General features: G+C 45.2%; 2 protein-coding genes across 3 annotated transcripts in view; one reads left to right on the top strand and one right to left on the bottom strand.

Annotated features, from left to right (window-relative positions):
* Positions 1-5,547, top strand: part of TRAM2 (translocation associated membrane protein 2) — a 74,891-nt gene extending 69,344 nt beyond the window's left edge. Inside the window, exon 11 of the mRNA XM_028509577.2 lies at positions 159-5,547. Within this exon, the coding sequence (XP_028365378.1) occupies positions 159-232 (74 nt within the window). The 3' untranslated portion in view covers positions 233-5,547. The remainder of the gene's footprint in view (positions 1-158) is intronic.
* A 4,310-nt stretch (positions 5,548-9,857) lies between these two features.
* The window catches only part of EFHC1 (EF-hand domain containing 1), a 70,508-nt gene continuing 55,362 nt past the window's right edge, over positions 9,858-25,003 (bottom strand). For both annotated transcript variants that reach the window (XM_028509765.2, XM_036024229.1), the window contains 2 exons: positions 12,379-12,589; positions 9,858-11,005 (listed from right to left, as the gene is read on the bottom strand). In XM_028509765.2, coding sequence (XP_028365566.1) covers positions 10,934-11,005; positions 12,379-12,589 — 283 coding nt within the window. In that variant the 3' untranslated portion in view covers positions 9,858-10,933. The remainder of the gene's footprint in view (positions 11,006-12,378; positions 12,590-25,003) is intronic.

Here is a 25,003-nt window from a genome sequence, read left to right as displayed (position 1 = left end):
GACCCTGGGGGAAGCAGCAGCCTCCGGGGGCGGTCCACCAGGTGCCCTGCGCTCATCTTGCGGGCAGAAGCTGGGCCTGGCTGTCCGGGCCCTACTTTCCTCTCCTGCTCCAGTCCCAGCAGAAACGCCATGTCTGTCTGTCTCCCTTTACTTCCTAGGTTATCATGAAAATGGAGTGGTGAAGGCAGAGAATGGAACCTCCCCACGGACTAAGAAACTCAAGTCTCCTTAAAGCCAAAGTGCTGAGAACAGAAATCCTCTCGGGGGTGCCCAGCAGGGCAGCGGGGGGCCCCCGGCCTCGGTCACTGCCTCCCTTTCCTGTCGTGACGCTCCGTATCAAACAGCAGGAACCTGTCTTTCAACGGGGCTTTTCCTCTTTTCTTTCTTCTTGCCTTTTTCTTATTCTTCCATAAACCATTCTCAATAAAACCAAAAATCTTCCTCTTTCTCTCCCTCACGCACTCACACCCTCACCTCTGTCCTGTGTTGGCTTTTCTGGAAGCCCAGGTTCTCCTGGTTACCTTTCTGCTGGCCTCCTTTGTTGTCTGTCACGGCTGCTGCTTCCTTTTTTTACTTCTTTTACCGTGTTGTGCAATTTTTCCGTCTTGATTTTTACCATGAGAGGGAGCTGTGATTGCAGTCCTGACCACCCAGCCCCAGCATCGGTCCCCAGGACCTGCCAAAGTCTGCAGGCTTCGTGTGAGGAGCAGGCCCCCCGGGGTCCCTGTGTGGATGGGCAGGAAGAGGAGAGACCGCCTTCGTGATCACAGTCTCCTAGGTGCTGATTAACTGACAACATGTATGATTCCAGTTCCGCACGTACTGTCTTGAGGCCCAGCAGGGCTGCTGCTCCTTGAAATGCCAAGGTGTTTGGCTTTGGGACTTGATGACTCGGTCCAGAAGGAGGGTGTTAAGTGTGTTGGGTCCAATGACTCAAGACGGCTTGCCAGTGGCTGGTCCTGCACTGGAAACCAGCCTGCCCTCGCTCTGCTGAGGAAGTGCCAGAGATTGGACAGGTCTTCCCACTGTCTAGAGCGAGAGCAAGTGGCCTGAGCATCAGGCTCTTCCAGAAAGTGATGGCGGAGGCGACCTAGGACTTTCTCGAGCATTCCCAGCTGCACCTGCTTTTCCGCTGTTCACCAGCATTCACAACCAAATCTGCCCGCCAACAGGACTGGCCGGGCACGGGCTGGTCTAAACCCCAGACTCTGGCAGCCCTGTCAGGCCAGCCCTGCTGTCCGACTTCATCTCTCTACCCGCAGGAACCCCAAGCCCCTGCCGGCCTCCCTTGTTGAGTGTTCTTTGGAATTGTCACTGTTACCCGCTGAGGTTTGTCGAGCACACCGACAGCAACAGCGTTGTGGATGGTGCGAACCGGGACGGGCTGCTTAGGTGAGCCGAGTGGCTGTACCGAGGCTTCCTGCCCTCTCACGTGGTCTTTCCCTCCTCTCTCCCCAGAGATAAGGCCCCAGTGGGGCCTGGTGAGGACTTGGCAGAAGAGTTAGGCTTTCCAAGGTCCTGTTTAAGAACTCCTGGACTCTGCTGCGGTGCTGAGGAGTGGTTTTTGGTGGGCACAGGAACATCAGTATCCTTTGATGAGCTGGCCCTCTTTCTGACACCACAGTAGAAGCTGGGCCTTGGATCGCCATCCAGAAAGTGGGCGATGGGTCTTTCCATCAGGGCAGTGCCTGTTCTCCACACCACTTGCATCAGAGATCAATTTTCATTTTCTAGAGACTGAGGGATTTGTTTTCTAACACCTTTGTATCTGGAATCACCTCTCTGTTAGGTGATTATGAAAAGGAGGAACTATGCTTGGCTGCTGTTGGTTACTCTTAGGGAGTGGGAGTGTTTTTGAGAGTAGGCATCTCTCCCATGCTTCTCGGACACCCCCTTGGGCTGTGGAGCAGAACCTTGGTAAAAGCGTAGCACGGCGGCGGCTGACGGCAGACTCGTCAGCCAGCAGCCTCCTGTACCTGCCCCAGCAGCCCAGGCACCAAAGGCTGTCCCCAGGCTGCATCCTGGGCAGTGTGTCCCCACCCCACCCCCAGCAGCTGCCTCCCCAGGTGAGCCCCATGAAACTGTGGACTCAGGCCTTCTATAGACACACACAAGCTATGGGCAGGCCAGCTGCTGACAGCAGCCCCAGGCCTGCCCTCCAGCGGCCTCCCTGCTCCTGTGCACAGTGTCCTAGGTGTTTGCTGCCACACAGACCATGCGGCTTCGTGTCCTAAGTCTCCTGCCGGCTCCAGTGCTGTGTACAGTGTGCCTCAGAGGTGGTACTGCCAGGCTGGCGGCCGGGCCAACTTCGGCTGTCTCCTAAAGCACGGCTTGTTCAGTGATGAGAGTAAGTCAAGTCTTTTCTGCTCTGTAAAAACCCCGGAGACATGAGTAAGGCTAGCATCTCACCGGCTGGGCTCAGGGATGATTTGAGGGGAGGGGGATAGCAGGGTCGTTGTCGGGCACTGTGTCGCCCCACTGGCATGCCTGGCACAGTTCTAGCAGAGAGGGCCAACTCTTTGGTGGGTTGGCTCAAACCGTGTTTCCAGGGGCCCAAATAACTCAATTCCACTTCACCCAGTGAGTTCGTTGGGCTGCTTTGTCCTGATTTGGCCACTTGGGCTGTTTTCTTCAATCTCAACACTTTTCTGGCCCCAGTTGTGCCGAGCCATCTGTGAAGGCCCTGACAGACACCTCCGAGTTGGAGAGGCCAGCTCAGCATGCCCCCCCGCTCCCCCACCCTGGGCCGGAGGACACATGCGAATCTACCTCAGCAACCGCTGCCTCTCAGCATCTCTGACGGGCACCAGCGCAGGGCAGCCAAGCAGGCAGCAGCGGCAGGAGAGGGACGGGGAGGATCCCGTGCTGCAGATCCCCCTCCTGGGAGGCTCAGTGATGGGAAGGTTATTTTTACCATACAGGCTCTGAGACCTGCACTATTAATAAGTTACATGTGTCCCTTCCGAAGGTGGGGACGGTTCTGGGGGAGGGGGTGCCGGCCAAGCTGGAGGAGACCTGCTTCTCCCATTCCGGTCCGTGCCAACCCTGTGTGTGTCTGGCCATCAGACCGGAACTGTTGCCAAGAGAACCTTTTCCACTTCCGTCTGAAGGCAGACTTTACCAGCATCTCAGAAACCGTAATAGTCATCTGTGCTCTGACCGTGTCTGCTCCCCTTGACTGGAACCCCTCGGACCCTGGAAACCCCTGAAGCCTGGGCAGCCGGTTTGAGGGGTGTGTGCTGCTGGGTTTTCTTGGGGGACCTTCCTCCTCAGTATCCCTTGACCTTTTTTCTAAGTGGTGAATAAAAGGCAGGGGCAGACAGCATCCTGTCCCAAGATTCCCGGCAGGAAAGTCTTCCTCAGCTGCCTTTTTAATTCGATGTGGCTTGTGGACTATACAGCTGGGGAAGCATGGTTTGGATTTATTTCATAGGCTTCAGCCTTCCCAGGTGGTTTTTCCAAGGCCTCGGTGAGAGAAGGTGGTGGGGGGACAGGGGGCCGGGGGCGGGGCGTGACCTGCTCCCTGCACAAGGGCCTCGGCATCACCGTGAGCAGATTTCCATTCCCAGTCTTCACAGGCCTCTGCTTTAGTGGGGAGTGAGCTAAAGGCTTTCGAGTCGGGACAGCTGAGTGGTCTTTGCTCCCTCTCCCAGCCTCCTGGGCTCCCAGCCCTGCTTGTCGGGAGGGATGTCAGGTACCACTGGGAGCTGGGCTGTTGTCAGGTCACTTGAAACATCAGTAGAATCTCTCTTTGGCCCTTGGTTGGCCCGGTGAGGAAGCCTTTACTAACTTCTCACTTTTTACCCCAGTTCTCCCGTGACTATTAATTCCTCCTCCCCAAAGGCTGAAAAAGACCACCTCCTCGGCCGCCTCACACCCCCCTGCCCCACTTGGCTTTTTCTTGGAGGTCTTCGAAAAGCGGGGCGACAATGGGGCCTACTGGCTCTGTGTGGCCTCCCGTACTCCGCATCCTGTGTGAGTTTGTGTTGTAAGCAGATCCTTGTTCTTTCTGTGTGAGAAGTGCCTTACCTGCTGTGTGGTCTCGGCTGTCACTCGTGTACAGCCAGCCCCCAGCTGCCAGGGGTCTAGGGCTGTTTGTCACGTGCAGCCAAGGGCACTGGGCCCGGTGTAGTTACATGTAAAAGGGACACAGATTGTAACAGTTTTGCCTCATTTGTCTCAACTTCTCCCACACCCCCAGCATTGCATTAGGGTCTGTGGTGTGTCCCTTGTTTTGTTTCTGGCTTCTCCCTGGTGTCAGCGTTCAGGCCTGCCTGGGTGGCTGCAGCAGCCCAAGAAGGCCCATTGCAGCTCCCATGCCTCATACCCGTCAAGGGAAGCTCAGAGGGCCAGGGACACTGAGCCCCATTTGTGCCTCCAGCCCCCACAGTGAGGCCTGCGCTTCCAGCCCCCATAGCCAAGATACAAAAAGGTGCCCTTGCTATGACCTTTCCTGCTCTATCTATTCAACCCAAAATCTGTATGACAGAGGTGTTTACTTTCCCATCACAAGTGTTGGCTCACAGACACCCGTTGGACAGTGGGTCCGGGTTGGCCGTCGCAGAACTTCTTCGAGCTCCTGATTCAGTGTTACCTTGTGTTAGCAGCAGCCCCCATCTCCCCTGCCCCCGGCCCGCCTGCCCTTCCCTCGCTCTCCGGGTTGTGCAATAACCCTCCCAGCCAGTGGTCCTCCACAGGCCTTGCTGTCCCTTCCGATGCCCTGCCACTGGGAAGGGAAGGGGCCCACGGGAGGGGCAGTCATCACCCCCTACAGATGAAATGTTCGCCACTTTCCCTTCATTGCTGCCGTTCTTGTGATTCTGGGTAGGTTTCTGTGGCACTCTAGTAGGACATTGTAGCATTATCTTGGAAGTCCATATAATTTTTTTTAAAATTTATTGAAAAGGAAAAAAAAACTATCCTCATGATGGGGCATTAATAAGAGGGAAGAGTCAGTGTCTGGGAATAAGGTCTGTTGTGACACCTGAGGTATCACCATCCCTGCCTAAAAACAGTCTCGAGTTTCTCGTTCACGCGGAGAGGAAGGGCAGCCACGTGCGGGCAGCCCTCCGCCCCTGATAGGATCGCCTGTGAGGCTGCGTGCCACCGTTTCCCGGGGCACAGAGTCAGGTGTTTGTGTGGTGAGACGAAGTCTCATTTCAGTTCTTGTTTAAGGAACATCTGAAGGACGAGCTGAGGCTGCTGGTGCCCTGAGCAACTCATAATGCAAATGTGGATAAAAAGTGTCTTTTTGTTTTTCTACTTAGCCTGTTCATGTTATGGACCAAATTTCAACAAGGAACTCAAGGAAAAATTGTACCTGCCGTATTTATGCTCATGTAAAAGGGGTTTTTGTTTTGTTTTGTTTTTGTGAGGGGGGCTTTTTACTTTCAGTGAACTTTTTTCAGAATCCCTTTTCCACTGTTTCTGTCTGGTTTGAAAACAAATTACAGTTTTGTATGGATTTTTTAAATGTACATTTTGAAGCAAATGGTCAGCAAATATTTTTGAAATAACTGAATAAAAGGCATAGAATTATCAGTCTAATTGTTTCTGGTGCAATTTCTTATATTCCTTTTTGATCTGGATGCTTTGCTTTTACTTGACAAAATAAGTGTCAATTTTAATCTAATTTCTAATAATTTTCACTACATTAGTCATTTCATGTATCTCTTTTGAGATGTCCTTGTTAATTGTGCTCATGTGAGCTAGGGAACTGGAGTGGATGGAGAAAGAGTTACCCAGATACTAGATAATAACAAGCATCATTTTTATTTGAGTCTATAACAGTAAAGTATAAGAGTGGAAAGGAGTTTTCTTGACATGGGGTTTGTAGGTTGGGAGCTCCACCAGGCTTGCTGTTTACTATATTGTGAAGTCATTTGGCTAGAAGATGGGATTAAGTGAAAGCCATCAGCTGTTTGTGTTGGTAATGAATAGATGTCCAAGTATTAGTAACAGTGGTGGGCGGTGGGCATTGCTGGAGTCAATCAGGTGTTGTATTGCCTGTAGCTGACTGCTGTGTTTTCCAGAACCATCTTCAGAGAGAGATCAGGGATGAGTAGAGTTACAGGGGGCAGTTAGCCAAAGGACACCCACGGGTATGAGGATTAAACAGGAAACCTTCAGCTGAGGCATAGGTAAGCAGTGCTGGTGGAGGGCAAGCTTTGGTGCGGGCTTAGGTTGCAGCCCTGCTCTGCTGTGAGAAGCTAGGTGACCTCGAGCAAGTAACCTTGCTGAGCCTGTTTCTCACCTCTGTTCTGCAGTTTTGGTTTACTTGTTTGTTTTTGCAGAGAGTGGTAGTGATTTAGGGATAGTACATGCTAAATTCATGGTACAAATAAAGCACTCAAGCAATACATTTTTTAAATGAACCTGCTCATACTCATGTACCTGCAGGATATCCAGGAGTCACTCTCCAAGGGACCCTCGATTCTCTGGAATGGTTTAGAAAGGTCTCTGTTGGTCCCAAGTACCATCAAAGCCTCTAGGTGAGTTTGATACACCCTAATTAGATGGTGTGTTCAAGGCCCCCCGGTGGCACAGAGTACAGGGCTACGGCCTGAGTAGTGGTGACTCAGAGCCAACGTTTACACAGAACCAGACTTTGCTAGCACTAAGTCTGGAAGCCGCCTTAAACCATCTTACATGCATCCCTCAGGTCGCATTGCCTCAGGTGCAAACGGTAATAGGTGCCCCTGCTCCTCTCCTGCAAACACTAATAGGGGATGTCTGCTCTTTCTGTCTCAGCTCCCTGGCGGCCCAGTCAAAGGATGCTTATTTCTTCTTCCCACAACAGAGCTTACTGCAGGCTAACACCCAGCTCTTCAGTCACCGGAGCCAGGGCTCCAGATGCGTGCCAGGTGTAACCAGCATAAGGGAGCCTACATGACCCCTCCTGGTGGCACTGCCATTCAGGATCTCACTGGGAAAACTGAGTCGCTCTGACTTGTGTCTCCTGTACCTGGATGCCCCGCATAAACTGGCAGTGCTGAGCAGTGAGTGTGGACACCACAGAAATGACCTGCTGGTCCTGGTCTTCTGTGAAGTAGCTGCTACACACCTTTGCCAGTGCTGGCGGATCTCAACTTCTCTGTCTTGGGTAAACGTGGAAGGTGATGTTACAGGGTGCAGCCAAGAGGGGGACCCCAAATGGGCATTTGGAATGGGGTCCAGAACTCAGGGTGTCCAGGAGATTTTAAGATGTCTCCATCCCTCCCGCCCAGGGTGTGGGTTGGGGGAAGGGACAAATGGAGCAGGGCCATTGAGAGCTGTTTTGCATAGCAACAGCCTTGCAGCTAACCTCTGGCGTGGTCATTTAACATATCTATAGCCTTTGGCTGGTTGCATAGATATGTTAAGTAGCTGTGATCAGCTCTAAGCCAGGGGAATGGGAGTAACTTCCCCACCCAGACTGGGGAGGGCGGGTCCCCTGCTGTTACAGCACCTGCGTGGGAGCTCAGAGAGGATTGGCTCCAGGACATGGGGCCACGCCTGCCCAGACTCATGGGCTGCCGCCCAGTAAAGCTGGAAGGATAGGAGTTCCAGCATGTGAAGCCAAGTGTGGGAGGAGTCGGAAATGAGGCTGCAGAGGAAGATTGGCCGCAGGGATTTAAAAACCCAGATTTGGCGGCCATTGAGGAGAAGAACCACGCGGACTCTATGGAGTGGAGAGCCGTGCACAGCCCAGAGGAGGAGAAGCATGATGCTTTAGGAAGGAGAGCCATGCGCAGCCCTGAGAAGAAGAGCCATGCGCAGCCATTGGAGAAGAACCACGCGGACTCGATGGAGTGGAGAGCCATGCACAGCCCTGAGAGGAGAACCACGTGTCTTTAGCAGAGTGGAGACTCCCACATCCCAGAGAGAGGGAACCACGTGGCAGCCCTGGAGGAGAGAACCACGTGGCCTGGCAGAGTGGGGACCCCCGCAGCTTTAGAAGGGGGAACCACCACCTGGTTTTAGCAGAGATCCCGGCAACTCAGCTGAGGGTGCCAGGAACCCAGGGAGGTCTCCCAGTCGAGAGGGAGTTCTAACTGGGAAGAACCAGAGGACTGCCTGAGCCATGGACTTCTATTTCCTTTCCTGAGATACAGTACTCTGGACTGGGCAAAGGGGGAAGGAAGGAAGGACTGTGTGTGTGTGGGTGTTTTAAGGGACTTTGGGATTTTGGTGAAGACATTAGGTCACTACTTTAAGTTTGTATATAGCATCAAATAAACGTTTCCTTTCCTTTTCACAAATCTCTGGCATTGAGAGACGTCTTTCCCCTGGCGGCGGACATAACGGACCCGGGGCCTTCTTTCAATAATAGTATATCATCCCAGGCCCCCCTTGTTGTGTGTTCTGTAACAGTGAGGCATGGACAGCAAGCTGAAGGCATATGTGGGAATAGTGCCAATCTCACTCTGAGACACTTCTCTAACAGAGCGGGCTGACTTTTAAATCCTGGTTCCCAATTACAATGGAAAAGATACACGGGAGAATAAACAGGGAGATGTCAGAAATGACCTTAGCAGGGCTTATGAGCACCTGGCTCTCAAAGGGTAGGTAAGAGGATGTTACAGTAAATGAGACCTTTTCCCTGCTGTCTCCACTTCGGTTCAGGACAAGGGTTGGCATGCATCTCCATGTAGTACAGACTGGGGCACCTCCGGGGAGGCTTGCCGAAGAGGGCCCAAAGCTTCTGCAGATTTCGCTGGTCCATGGCAGGCCAGGCTGATGCAGCCATCGCCGGAGAGCACGGGTTTTTGGAAAGGGGCCCTCAGAGAGCTGCAGGTCTACAAGCGCGTTGATGGGGGTGCTTTAACAGCCTCGGGCTTGACGTGTTCCCCCTGGAGTTTGAGGAGCACAAGATCTGGGGTACCTTCACCTAAAACAGGTCTCAAGGGAAGGGATTGGCTGAGCTGCCTGACTGCACAGCCCAGAGAGCCATACAGAGGGGGATGCTGGGCAAGAGTAGACGCCCTGGAAGGGCAAGCCAGCCTGAAAGAGCCACCTCTGAGAAGATCTCCTGAGACGATGAGGAGCCTGGAGGGGTGCACTGTCGGAGCCAGGCGGTCAGCTGGAGCCGGGCCATCTGCGTCAGAACAACGTGCCCTGGGAGAAACAGCCAGCCTCTAGGGTCCTGACCCACACTCAGGACTTTGCCAGCCCCAGCAATAAGACTTTGCCCTCTTCCTCTGGTTTCTACCCCTACCTTTCTAGACACCAGAAAGACCAGAAACAGCAGTACGGCTGAGTGGGGGCAAAAGGAACAGAAACCAGAAGGAAGAAGAAACCCACTATATCTGCCTGACCCACTCCCTCACTTTCCTCCTCCTTCTGCCCCCCTCTCTCCAACACACTTGCTACACGCTTCCAAGCTTGGGGCAGGACTGAGCTGGGGCAGGCAGGACAGAGCTTTGTGTTTTTATTTTAGATTGAAATGAACTTTTAAATACTTAAAAATTAGACTCTTAAAATAGTTATGAGTGACTTGAGAAAACAAAACAAAACAAAACATGGATCCTGGATATAGCAACCTGGAGCAGGAAAGGGACAGTCAACACAATACATTTGCAGGCCTTTTATTCAGCTGGTTAGAGGCCGTTTGGCTCATTAGAAGAGGTCAAACCAAGGGAAGTTCCCGCTAGTTCAGAGAGGGCCAGGCATCCTCTATTATGTAAAACACCATCCTCATTTACACCACTTTTTGGGTAAATGTATAAGGATGAGGTTGGTGGCTGACCTTAAGGAACAGCTCTGATTCTAGAAAGTCCATCCAAGCTCATCAGAAAACCAGTAACTGCTACTGGCCTTTTCCTTCTATCTCAAGGCAGGCTGTCTAAAAGCAGAGTTTTCTAAATTTTCTTTCTTCTTTTTTTTAACTACAAACCACATCAACAAATACATTTTACCTAACAGCCCAGTAAATACACACTCCCGCTGAAACGAAGTTTCACGAAACAGTACATACCCTATTATGTATGCGCACCACACTTTGATATTTTCTATTTCATTTTCTAAAAATTCAGATCTGCTAATGGGCCTAGAAGCACAGTTTGGAAAACACTTGGTGTATTTCCCTGCATTACTGGTGCAAGCAGGCAGCTGAGGAGCTGGGGCATTGGCCCCACTGTGTGCTTATTTCCAAAACCCCAAATGGCGCTTCTAGCAAATTCTCTCTTTTCTCCTGCTCTTCATCATTGTACACCTGTACTAGGGTTCCCCAGAGAAACAGAACCAGTAGGATGCATGGAGAGAGAGAATGAGAGTATTCTGAGGAAGTAGGTTCACACGATTCTGCAGGCTGACCAGTCCCAAGATCTGCAGTCAGCAAACTGGAGGAGACTCATGGAAGCTGGTGGCGTAGCTCCGGTCCAAAGGCCCACATGCTTGGGCCTCAGGAAGAACTAACAGTTTGGTTAGAGTCAGAGGCAGGAAAAAGCTGGTGTCCTGGTTTGAAGGCAGTTAGGCAGGGGGAATTCTCTCCTACTTAGGGGAGGGCCAGCCTTTTTGTTCTACGTAGGCCTGTATGAGTTGGATGAGGCCCACCAGCATCGGGGAGGGCAGCCTGCTTTACTCAGTCTACCAATTCAAATGTTAATCACATCCAGAAACACTCTCACAGACACCCAGAATGATGTTGGACCAAATATCTAGGGACCCCAAGGCCTGGTCAACCTGCCACATAGAACGAACCATCACAACACCCCTGCCCCTACTTCCCTCAGTAAGGCACCAGTCTTAGCTCCTACAAGGTCCAATTTAATTTAGACTTCAGAAATATAAGAACAAAATATACCTATACATACACATACATATATAAGTATGTATATATGTATATAAATGAAATGTCACAGGCTCTGTAAATGCCTCTACAAAAAATACAAGGTATACTTCAAAGTGTGGGTCCAACCTCACAGGACTGTGCTGCGTTCTCTCCTCGGTCAGGTCAGTCTGAGAAAGCACGGATGAAGTTGTAGTAGTTGATCTTGTCTTCTCCGTGGCGGCACAGCCTGATTAGCTGTGGGAGAGAATGATGACAGCAGGTGAGCAGGTGTGCAGGTGAGCAGGCGTGCGGGTAAGCAGGCGTGCAGGGCCGCCTTCGGTGTAATGGCAGCGTGTGCATGGCAGCAGTGGTCCCTGGCCCCTGCAAACCAGTTCAGAGTTTTTATGTCCTCAGTTGGTTCTGAAATGATCCTGGGAACCCAGGAGGTAGGTCAGATGTTATCCCCTCTTACAGTGAATAAAATCAAACCTCAGAGTAAATGGCCTGCCTGAGATTTCAGGACTAACATTTGCATTTATAAGGGCATTGTCATTTTTTTAATGTTTTTTAAAGCACTTTTAATTGTTTTTATATTCAAGTGCAAGGCTTTGGCCACTCAGCCTGTGCGCACTGCTGTCCTGCTGTCCCCCAGCCCAGCAGCAGGACTGAGTGACGTTGCTGAGCAGGCCATGGCCTCCGGAGCTCGGCTGTGAGGGCAGTGGGCCCATTTGCTGTGGTTACTTCGTAAGACAGTGCAGACCCATCCCACCCCCTTCCCTGTCCCACCTCCCACGGACTGCAGCTCCTCTCATGTCGGGTCCACACAGTACACATGACTGAAAAGTCAAAATCCGGGTGTGCTGTCAACCCAAGATCTGGGAAGCTAAAGGCTTTGGCCCATGCAAACAAAACACTTGTTTGTCCGCCTCCCCTGCTCCATGCTAATGTTTCTGTCTACAAAATATCCTCGTCTCCAACCTAGTCACTCTAGCCCTCAACTAAAGCCTTCCCTAAATGAATCTTAACTCTGAATATTCCTTTTTGCTAAAAGATCTTTAAGGTCTGCAGTACCTCAGTGCTCTTAATCAGTGAGAATGTCTCCAATGAGAACAAGTCACAGTCACAGGTGCGGTGGGAGGAATTTGTCTGACTTCCGGGGGAACCCTGGCTAAAGGGGTTCAACTAACTCATGAAAATTCTAGGAGGAGACGGTCCATGTCGCCATGCGACCCCTCCTGTCCCTGGGCAGTGGCCACACCTTCTCCATGCCAGTCCTATATATAGGTGGGCTAACATACTTACCACTGTGAAGGGTGTCAAAGGCTGCCCACCAACCCACTCAACCCAGTTGCCTCTGAGTTGCCCCTTCGGGGCTGCCCCTCCAGGGCCACGTCTCACTCTCTGGGCTGCCTGGCCCCAAAGCACTTAACGAGATGCAATGCAACAGCACTAAGAAAAAAATGCCAGTGACAGAAGCAAGGGGAAGGCCATAATCAGGACTGAGAAGGTCTAGTCTGAGCATCCTAGACCTTCCCCTGTTAAAACAAAATCCACATGCGATTGTCTTTGGGAGAGAATGAATGGTGCACAGCTTCTGCAACTGGCTGGCAAGAATAACTCTTACTGACCTCCTTAATCAAGGAATCGTCAACTGGAATGTTGAGAGAGCCACAGGTTTTAAAGAACACCTCTTTGTCCACATATCCTGAAGCTTCCTTGTCATGAACCTGAAACGCCTCACAGATGTTGTCTCTGTGTGGAAGGTCTTTCACTTGCTTCTGGATTGTGTCTATCAATGCTTCCAGTTCTTGCATGCCTGGGTCCACTTCAGCTTGTTTGCTATAGAGAAAGGAAGGAAATGATGGAACATGGAATTTATTCTTGACCAATCTCACCTCAGTGACCGAAGCTCTCACTTTGCGTAGTTGGGGAAGCTTCTAATGACAAACAGCTTTGACGGTGAGCTGGCCAGTTGCTGAACACTTGCCTGGCTCCAGCGGGTGAGCTCCACGTCAAGGCAGCCTGGTCAGGGGCAGCGTGGGCACTGACGCTCAGCCTCCCCTGCTGCCATCTGTTAAATTACTGCCCCACCAACAGCCAGACCTGACACCACCACGGCCCCACATTCCTCATTTGTGGGGGTCTCATGATCTGCATTATCCATGTTACATCATCTAAAAATAAGTGTCTGAATTTAAAAAATATTTATTGATAACTTACGCAATCAGGGATCTCTCGTACTTTTAACATTCCCTCTCCAATTCACTCTGAATTTTGTAAAGGTTATTTATGGAAGTTAAGAGACTGCTCTGTGCAGTGGTTGAGAAGCTTAGGCTTAGCATTTACTGAAATGGAGGGAGGCCAGTATGTCAGAGCATTAGGAGAAGGGATGTGTATCCCTTCAAATCACAACCAGGATAGGCAGCAGCCCAATTTTTATTTCCTCTGAACATGAAGGTACAGTTATAAAATTAAAGGATTTTCAAGTAAGAAAAACCTCTCTCATGTTTTATCTTCATAGATCCGTTTTGGAATAAAAGGTGGCTCAAATAAATTCAGTAAGCACCCCTCCCTTTTTCAACGCTGAGAAAACAGCCTGGGAGACCTGAGTGACTTACCCAGGTCTCATGTCAGAGGCCAGGCCAGAAGCGGCATCTCACTTAAGCGCTCGTGTGCTCTTTCCAGTACGCCCGGCCACCTCCCACTGGACAGGACGGCACGTACCAACCCAGCACTGCTTTTTGTCCCTATTTTTCCCCTTATATGATATTCAAAAAGTTCACTGTTCCAAATAGCCTTGTAATTTATTTCCCTTTAACCAAATAGCCTTGTAATTTATTTCCCTTCAACTTGGTAGCGATCCTTGCTGAAAAAAGTATAAATTGTATAAGCTTTCAGGAACAATTTAAAAATAGGAAGCAACAGCCCAGAGAAGAGTTCCAAATAATTTATCCCAAGAAAATCATCATTGGTTGTATAGAAAGACACATCAATAAAGCTGCTTTGAGACAGCTGAAATAAAAACAAATTGTCCAGAAATCAAGAACTGGTTAAGAAATACACACTACAATCAGGCAACGCAGTGACAATGCAGCCCCATCAACTTTGCAGAAAGAGTAGAAAAGTACATTGTTAGCCAGAAAACCAAGGTGCAAAGGTGTATACAGAATGCTACCTTTTGTGTAAAAGTTGTGGGGGAATAAGAACATATGTTTACATGTGCTTGTATTATACAATGACAGTCTGGGAATGGATGGTAACAAGTAGGCAGAAGGAAGATGGGGAAGACAGGGTTGGAGCAAAATTCTTCTCTGGGCCCTTCATATATATACACACACAGGTGTATATATACATATATGCCCCATATGAATATAATACCTACTCAAAAAATTAAACTATCAGTATATCATAAAATATTTTATATAATGTCAGAAATGTTCATGATATACCATCAAGGAAAAAAAGCTGATAAACAGTATTTCAGAATTACTCCATTTTATATGCATATTAAGTAAAATATTAGAACTACTCACCCCTGGGTTTTAGAATTTTAAGAAATATTTTTGGTCATTTCTATTTGTATTTGCTAATTTTTACTACTTGAATATTTTTTTTCTGTGCATGTATTACTTTTTGCAGTAAGACAAAAACAATAAAATTATAGTTAAAGATGTCTAGTACCTAAATGCTGTCTGGAATTATTTATTATATAAGCAGGATATGGTTATCTGATGGGTCAACTCCAGCATCTACACTGAATTATGAAAGACTGCCAGGGAACTATTTCCGTGTCAGAAAGCAGTCAAACCTCAGTCTTCCATACCATCCCAGCTGTAGAAGAGGCACGGAGCAGATAAATTTAAAATGTCCCTTGGGGGAAGAGAGGATAACTCCCCATTCCCTGAACAAACCCAGTACTCATACTGCTTCACACGACAAGGGAAATGCTGTTGGCATCTGCTGCCTTTGAGTAAGATGGAGTAAATGCAGAGAGCTTGCAACAGGCGATGCTGTTTAAGACAGAGCTAGTTAGAGTTACAACCCCTACTTCATTGCAGGGGCCCCAGTAGAAGAGCTGCAAGCCGAGACTTGTTCCATGGGTTAACAGGAACGCAGGGGCTGGCTGATTATCCTTAACAGGGACTGCCAGCTGAGGGAGGTGGCTGGGTTGCCAACAGGCTGGGTGCGGACTCTGTGCCAAGCCCTCCAATGCCCTGCCTTTACTTTCTATAAAAGTAAATGTGATTTTATAGGGTGATTAATCTCACATGGGTAAGAGAGACGTCATGGTTCTCAGTCTGTTCTTAGAATATTTTGCTCTGAGCACTCTGGCAAAGCCCTCCACTTAGCAAAAACTAGACAGAATTCACATATTTTCTTAAAGAGCAAATAGTCTGCAATATTGTTCTTTCCGTCTTTGGTTTTTTTGGGGCAGGGCACAGTTGGGTGACAGGCATTCTTTGATACCAACCGTGTGTTAGAGATTTAGTGTAGACATTCCAATTGTAAAGGTTCGGCAGTGACCTCTTGGCCTAGGGCCTCCACTCTGTCCCACTGCGGGTAAACCACTCCCAGGACAGGCGGTCACTTGTTTAGAGAGCTTCAGGTAGTCAGGAAGCTGAGTTGAGAATGTCATTTATTCCTTGGAAAAACCCTTGCTGCGTTTTCCCTGGCATGGCAGAATAAATTGTAGGTAAGGGCATGAGCTCTAGGATCTGATTTCCTGATTCAAAACCTCAGCTTTGCCACTTAAAGTCTGCATGATTGAGATTACTTCACTGCCCCGTGTCTCAGTTTCCTTATTTGTAATATGGAAGTTTTCTTTCTTTAAGATTTTATTTATTTTTAGAGAGAGGGAAGGGAGGGAGAAAGAGATGGAGAGAAACATCAATGTGAGAAACATCAACTGGTTGCTTCTCATACATGCCCCAACCAGGGACTGAACCTACAACCCAAGCATGTGCCCTGACTGGGAATCAAACCCACCTTTTGCTTTGTGGGACGATACCCATCCAGCTGAGTCACGCTGGTCAGGGCTGTAATATGGGGGTTTTTAAGGGAAGCCAATTCATAAAGACTACTGTGAGAATTAAATGAGTTACTGCACATAAAGCACTTAGTACCTGACACAGCAGACACACCCAGCATTAGCTGTTAGGTTCTTTTGACAGTCCTAGTATCAATATTTATTCACTCAGCTAACAACCGTTGTATGTGTTGAATATGTATGGCTCAATGTCAGTTTTAGAATAAACCACTGAGTACAAGTAACGTGTCTTTAGTAAGACTCCCCACTCTCCAGAAGGGGAGTTAAGACACAGACTTTAAAATCACTGACAAGGGGAGAAAATGCCCCTTACCATTTACAAGAGGTACAAACAATGAGAGGGTCAGGAAGAACCACCCTAGGAGATGGCATACAACCTGGACCTTGAAGGATGTGAGCTTGGATTTTCAGAATAAAATAGGTAACAGACAATGGGAACAGCCTGTGAAAGGGTGTAAATGCCCAAGGTTAACATAATAAACCTGTTTGTCTGGAGTGCAAAGTGCCCAGCAAGGTAAGCTAGAACTCTAAGTTAGATGTCATTTGGAGCTGTGCCATGTAGGATATAGCAAAAGCAGTTCCAAGGAAAAAGCTTATAGCAATAAATGCATACATTAAGAAATAACACAGATCTTAAATTAACAACCTAACTTAATACCTCAAGGAACTAAAAAAGAAGAAAAAAGTCAATCCAAAGTTAGCAGAAGGAAGCAAATAATAAAATCAGAGCAGAAATACATGAAATAAAGACTAGAAAAATGATAAAAAAATCAACAAAATAGGAGCTGTTTTTTAAATATAAACAGAGTTGACATACTTTTAGTTACACTAATTGAGATAAAGAGGGAAGACTCAAAAATGAAAGAGATGTTACAACTGATAATCACAGAAATACAAAGGATCATAAGAGTCTACTATAAATACAAATTGGATAACCTGAAAGAAATGGATAAATTTTTAGAAATAAACCAACAAAAAAATTCATTGAAACATACAACTTACAAAGACTGAATCATCAAGAAATAGAAAATCTGAACAAACCAATGGAATCAGGTAACCAAAAATCTCGCAACAAAGAAAATCCAGAACCAGGTAGCTTCACTGGTGAATTCTACCAACATTTTAAGAATACCAATCCCTCTCAAACTTCCAAAAAAATGAAGTGGAAGGAATACTCCTAAATTATTATAATAATTCAGGGCCAGCATTACCCTGACACTAAAGACAGACAAAGACATTACAAGAAAAGAAGGTTCAGGCCAGTATCTCTGGTGAACAAAGATTCAAAAGTCCTCAACATAATACTAGCAAACCAAGTTCAACAGTACATTAACAGGATCATATACTATGATCAAGTAGGATTTTTCCTTTGTATCAAAGATGGCTCAACATACCCAAGTCAATAAATGTAATATATTAATAAAATGAAGGATAAAAGTCATGATTATCCCATTAGATACATAAAAAGCATTTGACAAAATCTAACACCCTTTCATGGTAAAATCTCTGAGCAAATTAGGTATAGAAAGAATGTGTCTCAACATTATGCATGCCATGTATGAGGAGTCCATGGCTAACATCATGCCTCATAGTGAACAAGACGAGGATGCTCACTCTCCCCACTTCTATTCAATACAGACCTAGCCAGGGCAATCAGGCAGGAAAAAAGAAGTAAAAGATATCCAAATAGGAAATGGAAAAGTAAAATTGTATTTGTTTGTAGATGGTAGGCTCTTATATATAGAAAATCCTAAAGACTCTACCAAAACACTCTTAGAACTAGTCACCATATTCAGTAAAATTTCAGGACACAAAATCAATATACAAAAATCAGTAAACTATCTAAAAGGTAAGGTAAGAAAATGATTCCATTTACAATAGCAACTAAAAAAGTAAAATACTTAGGACTAAATTTAACTAAGGAGGTGAAAGACCTGTATGCTGAAAACAGTAAGGCATTAATGAAAGAAATTGAAGACTTGTGTTGCTGGGTTAGAAGAATTAATATTGTTAAAATGTCCATACTACCCAAAGTAATCTACAAATAATGCAATCCCTATCAAAATTCTCATGGCATTTTTCACAGAAATAGAAAAAAAAAATTCATATGGAACCATAAAAGACTCCAAATAGCCAAAACAATGTTGAAAAAGAACAATAAAGCTGGAGGTATCACAGTTCTTGATTTCAAACCAGATTACAAAGTTACAGTAATCAAAACAGCAAAGTACTGGCATAAAAAACAAATACATAAAGCAATGCAACAGAATAGAGAGCCCCCAAATAAACCCATGCTTACAAGTATGTGGTCAACTAATCTTTGACAAGGCAACTAAGAATATACAACGATAAAGGATAGTCTCTTCAATAAATGGTGCTGGGAAAACTGGATATCTACATGCAAAAGAATGAAAATGAATCCCTATTTTATTCAAATCAGAAAAATTAACTCAAAGTGAACTAAAGACTTAACTATAAGCCCTGAAACTATAAAACTTCTAGGGAAAATAGAAACAGAAAAAAAGCTCTTTGACATAGGTCTTGGCAATGATTTTTTTATATGACCCCCAAAGCACAGGCAACAAAAAAGCAAAAATAAACAAGCAGCACTACATCAAACTACAAAGGTTCTGTCCAGAAAAAGAAGTAGTTATAAATCTACCCTTGAAACCAATATGATTTTATTAACCAATGCCACCCAATAAATTTAATAAGAAATACATAAAGGACTAGCAAAAGAAAAAAAGAGAAAGAATTAACCAAATAAAAAGGTAGCCTAGGAATGGGAGAAGTTATTTGCAAACTGTTTTAGTCCATTTGGACTTCTATAACAACACACCAGAGACTAGATGACTTATACACAACAATTCTGGAGGCTGGAAGTCCTAGGCCATGGTGCTATAGATTTCATGTGGTGGCCAGTGAGAGCTCTCTTCCCGGTTCATTGCCACAGTCTCACTGAGACGAAGGGGGAAGCAAGCTCTCTAGGACCTGTTATAAAGGTAATAGTTCTATTCATGACGGACTTGCCCTCATGAGATAGTCGCCTCCCAAAGGACCCACCTCTTAATACCGTCACACATGGCATCAGAATTTCAACATATGAATTTTAGAGGCACAGAAACATTCAGACTGTAGAACAAACCATATATCTGATAAGGGGTTAATATCTAAAATATGAGTATATAAGGAACTCATAAAACTCAATAGCAAAATATATCTGATTTAAAAATGAACAAAAGATCTGAATAGACATTTTCCCAAAAAGGACACACAAATGGACAACAGGTACATGATAGCATACTCAACATCACGAGTCATCAGGGAAATGCAAATCCAAACCACTATATATCATCTCATACCTGGTAACATGTCTATTATCAGACAAGAGGTGACAAGTTGGTGGGGATGTGGAGAAAAGGAACCCTGTACAAGAATACTCCCACTGTTGGTAGGAATGTGTATTGGTACAGCCATTATGGAAAACAGTATGGGGAGGTTCCTCAACAAATTAAGAATAGAACTACCTACCACATAATCCAGCAGTCACACTTCTGGATATATATCTGAAGTGAACAAAATTAATATCTCAAAGAGACATCTGTTTCATGTTCAACAGCCAAAATATGAAAATAAAGTGTCCATAATGGATTAAAAATATGATGTTATTATATGTGTATATATATGAATATAAGGAATATACATAAGGAAAAAATATATATAATCCACATATGTGAATATGTGGATTATAATTCAGCCATAGAAAGAAATCCTGCCATTTGTGACATGAATGACCCTGAAGGACCTATGCTTAGTGAAACGGCCCAGATAGAAACGAATACTGTATGATCTCATGTATGTGTGGGACACTTAAAAATGTCACACTTACAGAGACAGAGAGTAGAAAATGGTTGGCAGGGCTGGGGGTTGGGGGGAAAGGGGAGATGCTGGTCAAAGGGCACAGACTCAGTTATGAGATGAGAAAGTCCTGGGGAATCTAATGTCCAGTATGGCACCTGTCGTTAGTAATACTGCGCTGCATACTTGAAACTCGTGAGAGTGGATCTTAAGCATTTCCACCACATGTACAAAAAAATTAAATGGTAAGTATGTCACATGGTAGATGGATTAATTAACTTGATTGTGGTAATCATTTCACAATGTATGAGTATATCAAATCATCACTTGTACATTTTAAATACGTACAACTTTATTTGTCAATTATACCTCAATAAAATTGGTGGGTGGAGACTACTATGATTAGTTTGGAGCCAAATTCCAGGATGACTTATTTGGTAACAGTGTGTGAAATGGATTAAGGAAGAGTGTGGAGGTGGGGACATGAGTTAGGATGCACTGCGGAAGCCGAAGTGAGCAGTAACAGGCATATGGCAGGGCCTGGTGGTTACCTGACCAATTCATCCACCCTTCTTCCCAACAGAGCCCTCATTTTCAATAGGGTAGCAGTTAGGAGTGGCCACATGACACAGACCGGACAATAAGATGTAAACAGAAGTTGCCAGGTGGGGCTTGGATAAGCCCTTTAAGAACAGGAAAAACATGGTGAGACTGGCTTTTCAGCATTTTACCCTTTGTCCTTTCCTTCTCTTCTGACTGGAATGTAGTTGTAATGCCAAAGATAAAACATTCACTCTGTGATGCAGAGTGACAAGGCACGAGAACAAAAGCTACTTGCTAATGACATCTGAGAAGAGAAATAGAACCATCAGGTTGCCATCATAAAGCTGCCACACCAGCAGCAGACTGCTCACCACCAGACACTGTGTTCCTGAGAAACACAGAACTCCCCTGGGTTAAGCTGATGTCAGTCTGTCTGTTGTTAATGTTGTTGTTGTTACGTGCAGACAAATGCAGCTCCTAACTGACTGAGTTCTTTAAGAAATGGTAGTAAGAATAAAAGGAAAAGTCAGAGGCAAAAGACAGGAAAAAAGTACAAAGAAATTAGCAGCTTGTGAATATAGTGCAAAATAGAAGAGGTCAAAGGTATCTCCAAGGTCTCAAAGCAAGATGAATGGAACTCTGCTGTGACTGAGAGAATGAGAGGAATTGACACTCATTGTTTGCCTCCTGTGTGCCAGGCACTATGCTTGGGACTTTATATCTGTTATCACAAATCGTTGTTTTCACAACTTCATGCAACAGATAAACACAAGAAAGAAGGAGGAAGAAATAGCAGATGTGCTAGGAAGATACAAACAACAATGGTTTCATTTTTAGTTGCGTGAGATGCTGGTGACTCAGCTGGATAAAGACACACTCAGTAGGCAGATAGGAATTGAGGAACAGAGTCAGGGGAACGGTCAAGAAGGACAGCAACTTATTTAGACAACCTGCAATGAGAGGAGGTGAGATTTCAAGAGAGTTTAGAGAAAGCAAACTATGGGACCAAAAACAGGACCTGGAGAAGCATGAGCCTATTTGACAGAAGTAGGGAAAAAAGAGCAGGAAAAATAACAAAGGCTTGACTGATTAGAACCCAAAAGAGAGGATTTTAAAAAGCAAGTGGTAAAGAGTAATATATATGTAGTTGAAAAAGACTAAACACGAGGTCACGGAGTTGACAAACTACAGCTCACAGGTCAAAGCCAGCCTGCTGCTGGTTTTTCTAAATAAAATTTAATTGCAATACAGCCATACCCTTTTATTTATGTTTGTCTATGGCTGCTTTCACCTTACAAGAGTAGAGCTGAATAGTTACAACAGAGACAGTAAGTACAGCCTACAAAACAAATTATTTACTACCTACTTCTTCACAAAAAATTTGCCAACTCCTGTCCTAGACTATGAGCTCCCTATTCTTTCATACATTTGCTTAATCATTTACTAAGGTCTAGCAGATGGTGCAAGTTCAAATATCTGTTGAATTAATGAATAAATGATAAGGGACCACTGGATTTGGAAACAACCAATAAACTTCAGGAAAGCAGTTTATGAAGAGTTACTAGGAGCAGTCAGAAAGGAGGCAGTTACAAGCATAGAACAGACCCTGCTAGGTAGCTCAGTTGGTTAGAGCACTGTCCCATTATGCCAAGGTTGCAGGTCCCATTCTCAGTCAGGACACATACAAGAATCAACCAATGACAGCATAAATAAGTGGAACAACAAGTTGATATCTCTCTCTCTCTCTCCCCCCGCTCCACTCGTCTCTCTAAATCGGTAAATAAAAAATTAAGAAAAACATAAAATAGAAGAATGATATTTGGAGAAATGGGAGCTACTCACCTTTGTCAACAAGCTAAAGAGAAAATGAATGATTGATTGTACAAAAACATTCTAATGTGAAGAGTGGGAAAATTGAAGAAGCTCACCTTGGATCATTTGTTCTCATAATTGAGACCAACTGCAAAGTGAATGTGGAAGAGCTTGGGACATAAAGAAAATAGACAATAGACATTTCCAAATATTCTGGAATATTTGGAAGTGTCTATTGAGAAAGGTGGCTGGAAGTGAAAAAGAGGATTAAAAGGATCCTTAAACAGGGGAGGAGAGTCTTCTTGGAGTGGAAGAGCACAAATGGACATGCTAACAGGACGAGAGTAATATAAACACGTGTGTTTTTATGCTATTCACATATACAGATTCCCCATAGAGGGGTTAATGAGCATTTGTTATCTCTAAGTCTTAGTTCAATATATTGCAATGAGGACCCAAAACCCAAAAAAGAACTTCAGATAAAGTCAATGTTCAATTACCTATGCACTGTTTTAATTTTTCTGGCTTAGAAAAAGAAAATGGCTAATTCCCAATTTCACCATACTATGACTGGTAACTGACACTTGATACAAAAAGTACTTAGGCCTGACAAGTACTTGGGATCCTCCTTTCTCGACTTTTACAATGATTAGTCAAATAAAGGATTTGTGTTTCCTTAAAGTGGATGGATTCTCTACTGGATGAGAAGCATTAGAGGCCAAGGACAGGATGGCTAGAAGACATGGAAGGCGTGACACTTGGGTTCCAAGCATTTTCTCTTGCTCCTCTCTCTGACTCATCACAAGAGAAGAGAGAAAAGGTGAGGATCAAAATAAGATAGCAATGAATCTCTTAATCCAGAACTTGAATTTTTCTTTATTTGTATTGGTTATCTCATTCTAAGTGCCACAGTAGCATCTATTTATCATTACCAAATCAGAGGAAAAATGAAAAAGATTCTACTGGGAGTATGCCAATGCAAGAAGCTTTCCAGTGTTGCTGGTATTGTCATAGACATGAAAAAATTACAGAAAAAAATTCTGAGAAGTGCTTGCATTAAATGTATGACCATGAATCTCAACTCAACCCTTAATGCTGTCCAGCCACCAAACTCTGCTTCTCACCCTCCCACTTTCCTAGATAATTGCCATATTTCATCAGTGTTGATGCAACATTTTCCCCCACACTTTATACACCTCTAGATTCGGGATGCATTTTTTTTACTGATGGTCAATATCAGTTATAACTGACATTTTTCCTTTCTTAGTAGTAGACAAAATAATGCAATACATGTACTTTCATTTAATTTTTATATTCATTTATTTTATTTATATAGTCAACAGAATAGAGCATGTTAGAAATTTCCTCTCTCCTGAAACCTCCAACACTTCCCCAACCTCAGTCTTCTGACTGTATGACTACATTGATAACAATGAGACAACCAGCATCTGTACCCCCCACATTCCACCTTCTAACTGTTACCACAGACCAAGTTTTCAAAGACTAATCCCAGGACATCTGGAGGCTTCTGAGACCCTTTTGGGAGTCTGTGAGGTCAAAACTATTCTCATAATAATAGTTAATAATTATTTACTTTTTTACTCATCTTCTCACAAATGCACAGTGGAGTTTTTCAAAGGTCACATGATGAATAAAGTTGCAGTAGGCTCATTACAGAAGCAGATGAAAACAGAGCTGTCTTAATAAAGTCAGATGTGCAAAACAATTTTTAAAACACCACCACTCTTCTCACTAAATTTTTTTGTTTGGGAAATGTAGTTACTTTGCATAAAATCATGTTACTTGCATTAAAATGAAATGAATTTATTACTGTTTTTAAAACATTAATAAATACTTTAAATGTCAAATACAATTTCTAAGATGGTACATATTAACAGATATAGACCACAGAAACAAGCACCCTTTCAGGTTTTTAAGAGTATAAAGGTCTCCTGAGACCAAAAATTTCAGAACCACCGTCCAAGATGGATGCTTGGTGCTTGTGTCTAAAGCCAGTGCCTCCACTTGTGGGCCAACCCCACCCTCCCCCACATGCTCCACAGGTCTCCCCTCTCTCACACACAGGTATCAACATTTTCCCCTCTCCACGGAATCATTCCCACTTACAAATAAACATGCTGTCTTAAAAACAAACTCTTGTCTTAACTCTACTTCCTCTTCCACCAGCTACTGCCCCATTTCTGTTGCCCTTTGCACCAAGCTTCCTCACGCCATTTGTCCATCTATCCATTCTTGAATTCCTCCCCTCCCATTCTCTCTAAAACCACTCCCAACAGTTTTTTGGTTTTCCTGCCCTCCCATTCAACTGAAACTCTTCATTAAGTTCCCAACATCCCCTACATCACTAAATCCCCATTTGACAAAATGAATTAGTCTGTCTCCCTTGATATACAGGCAATTTTCCCTTTGCACAGTTCTGACATGCACAAGTTTTAGTTACTACTGTTTAAGTAACCCAGTCTCTCAACAACATGGCTCAAACTTCACTTACCCCAGCTTGTAACTGTGAGTAACTGCATAAAGTACAAATTCAGCACCAGGTTTCAGTCCACTAAATCAGTACATACCTAATGGATGCATACATATCATGATCAGTGACAGTCACACCACTTCTTTCAAAGTCTGTTGGTGACTGGTCACCGGGCATCTGTTTCCAGTTCACACACACAGACAACAAAGTGTGTAGCCATGTGGCCTCCAGGTCTCTCAGTGATGAACCCATGTGACGTTTTACAAAAGAGAGAACTGATCAATGCAGATGAAAGTGCAACAAAGAAATAAAAAGTGGTAACGCTGGGAGTAAAATCTGAATCAAACGTAATGGCGTTATAGAAGAGAGACCTGACTGTGGGACTGCTAAGGATGCGGCCATTCAAGCTACTGTCGGTGTCAGTAAGTGAGGCCGCCGACCAACGTGCAGTGAGGAGAGCGATCGTGATGACGGGGATGGACAGATCCCAGATGCCAGCAAA

Source organism: Phyllostomus discolor, chromosome 4 (assembly GCF_004126475.2).
Source record: "Phyllostomus discolor isolate MPI-MPIP mPhyDis1 chromosome 4, mPhyDis1.pri.v3, whole genome shotgun sequence".
Classification (NCBI taxonomy): Eukaryota; Metazoa; Chordata; class Mammalia; order Chiroptera; family Phyllostomidae; genus Phyllostomus; species Phyllostomus discolor.
This window is presented reverse-complemented; position numbering and strand designations above follow the sequence as displayed.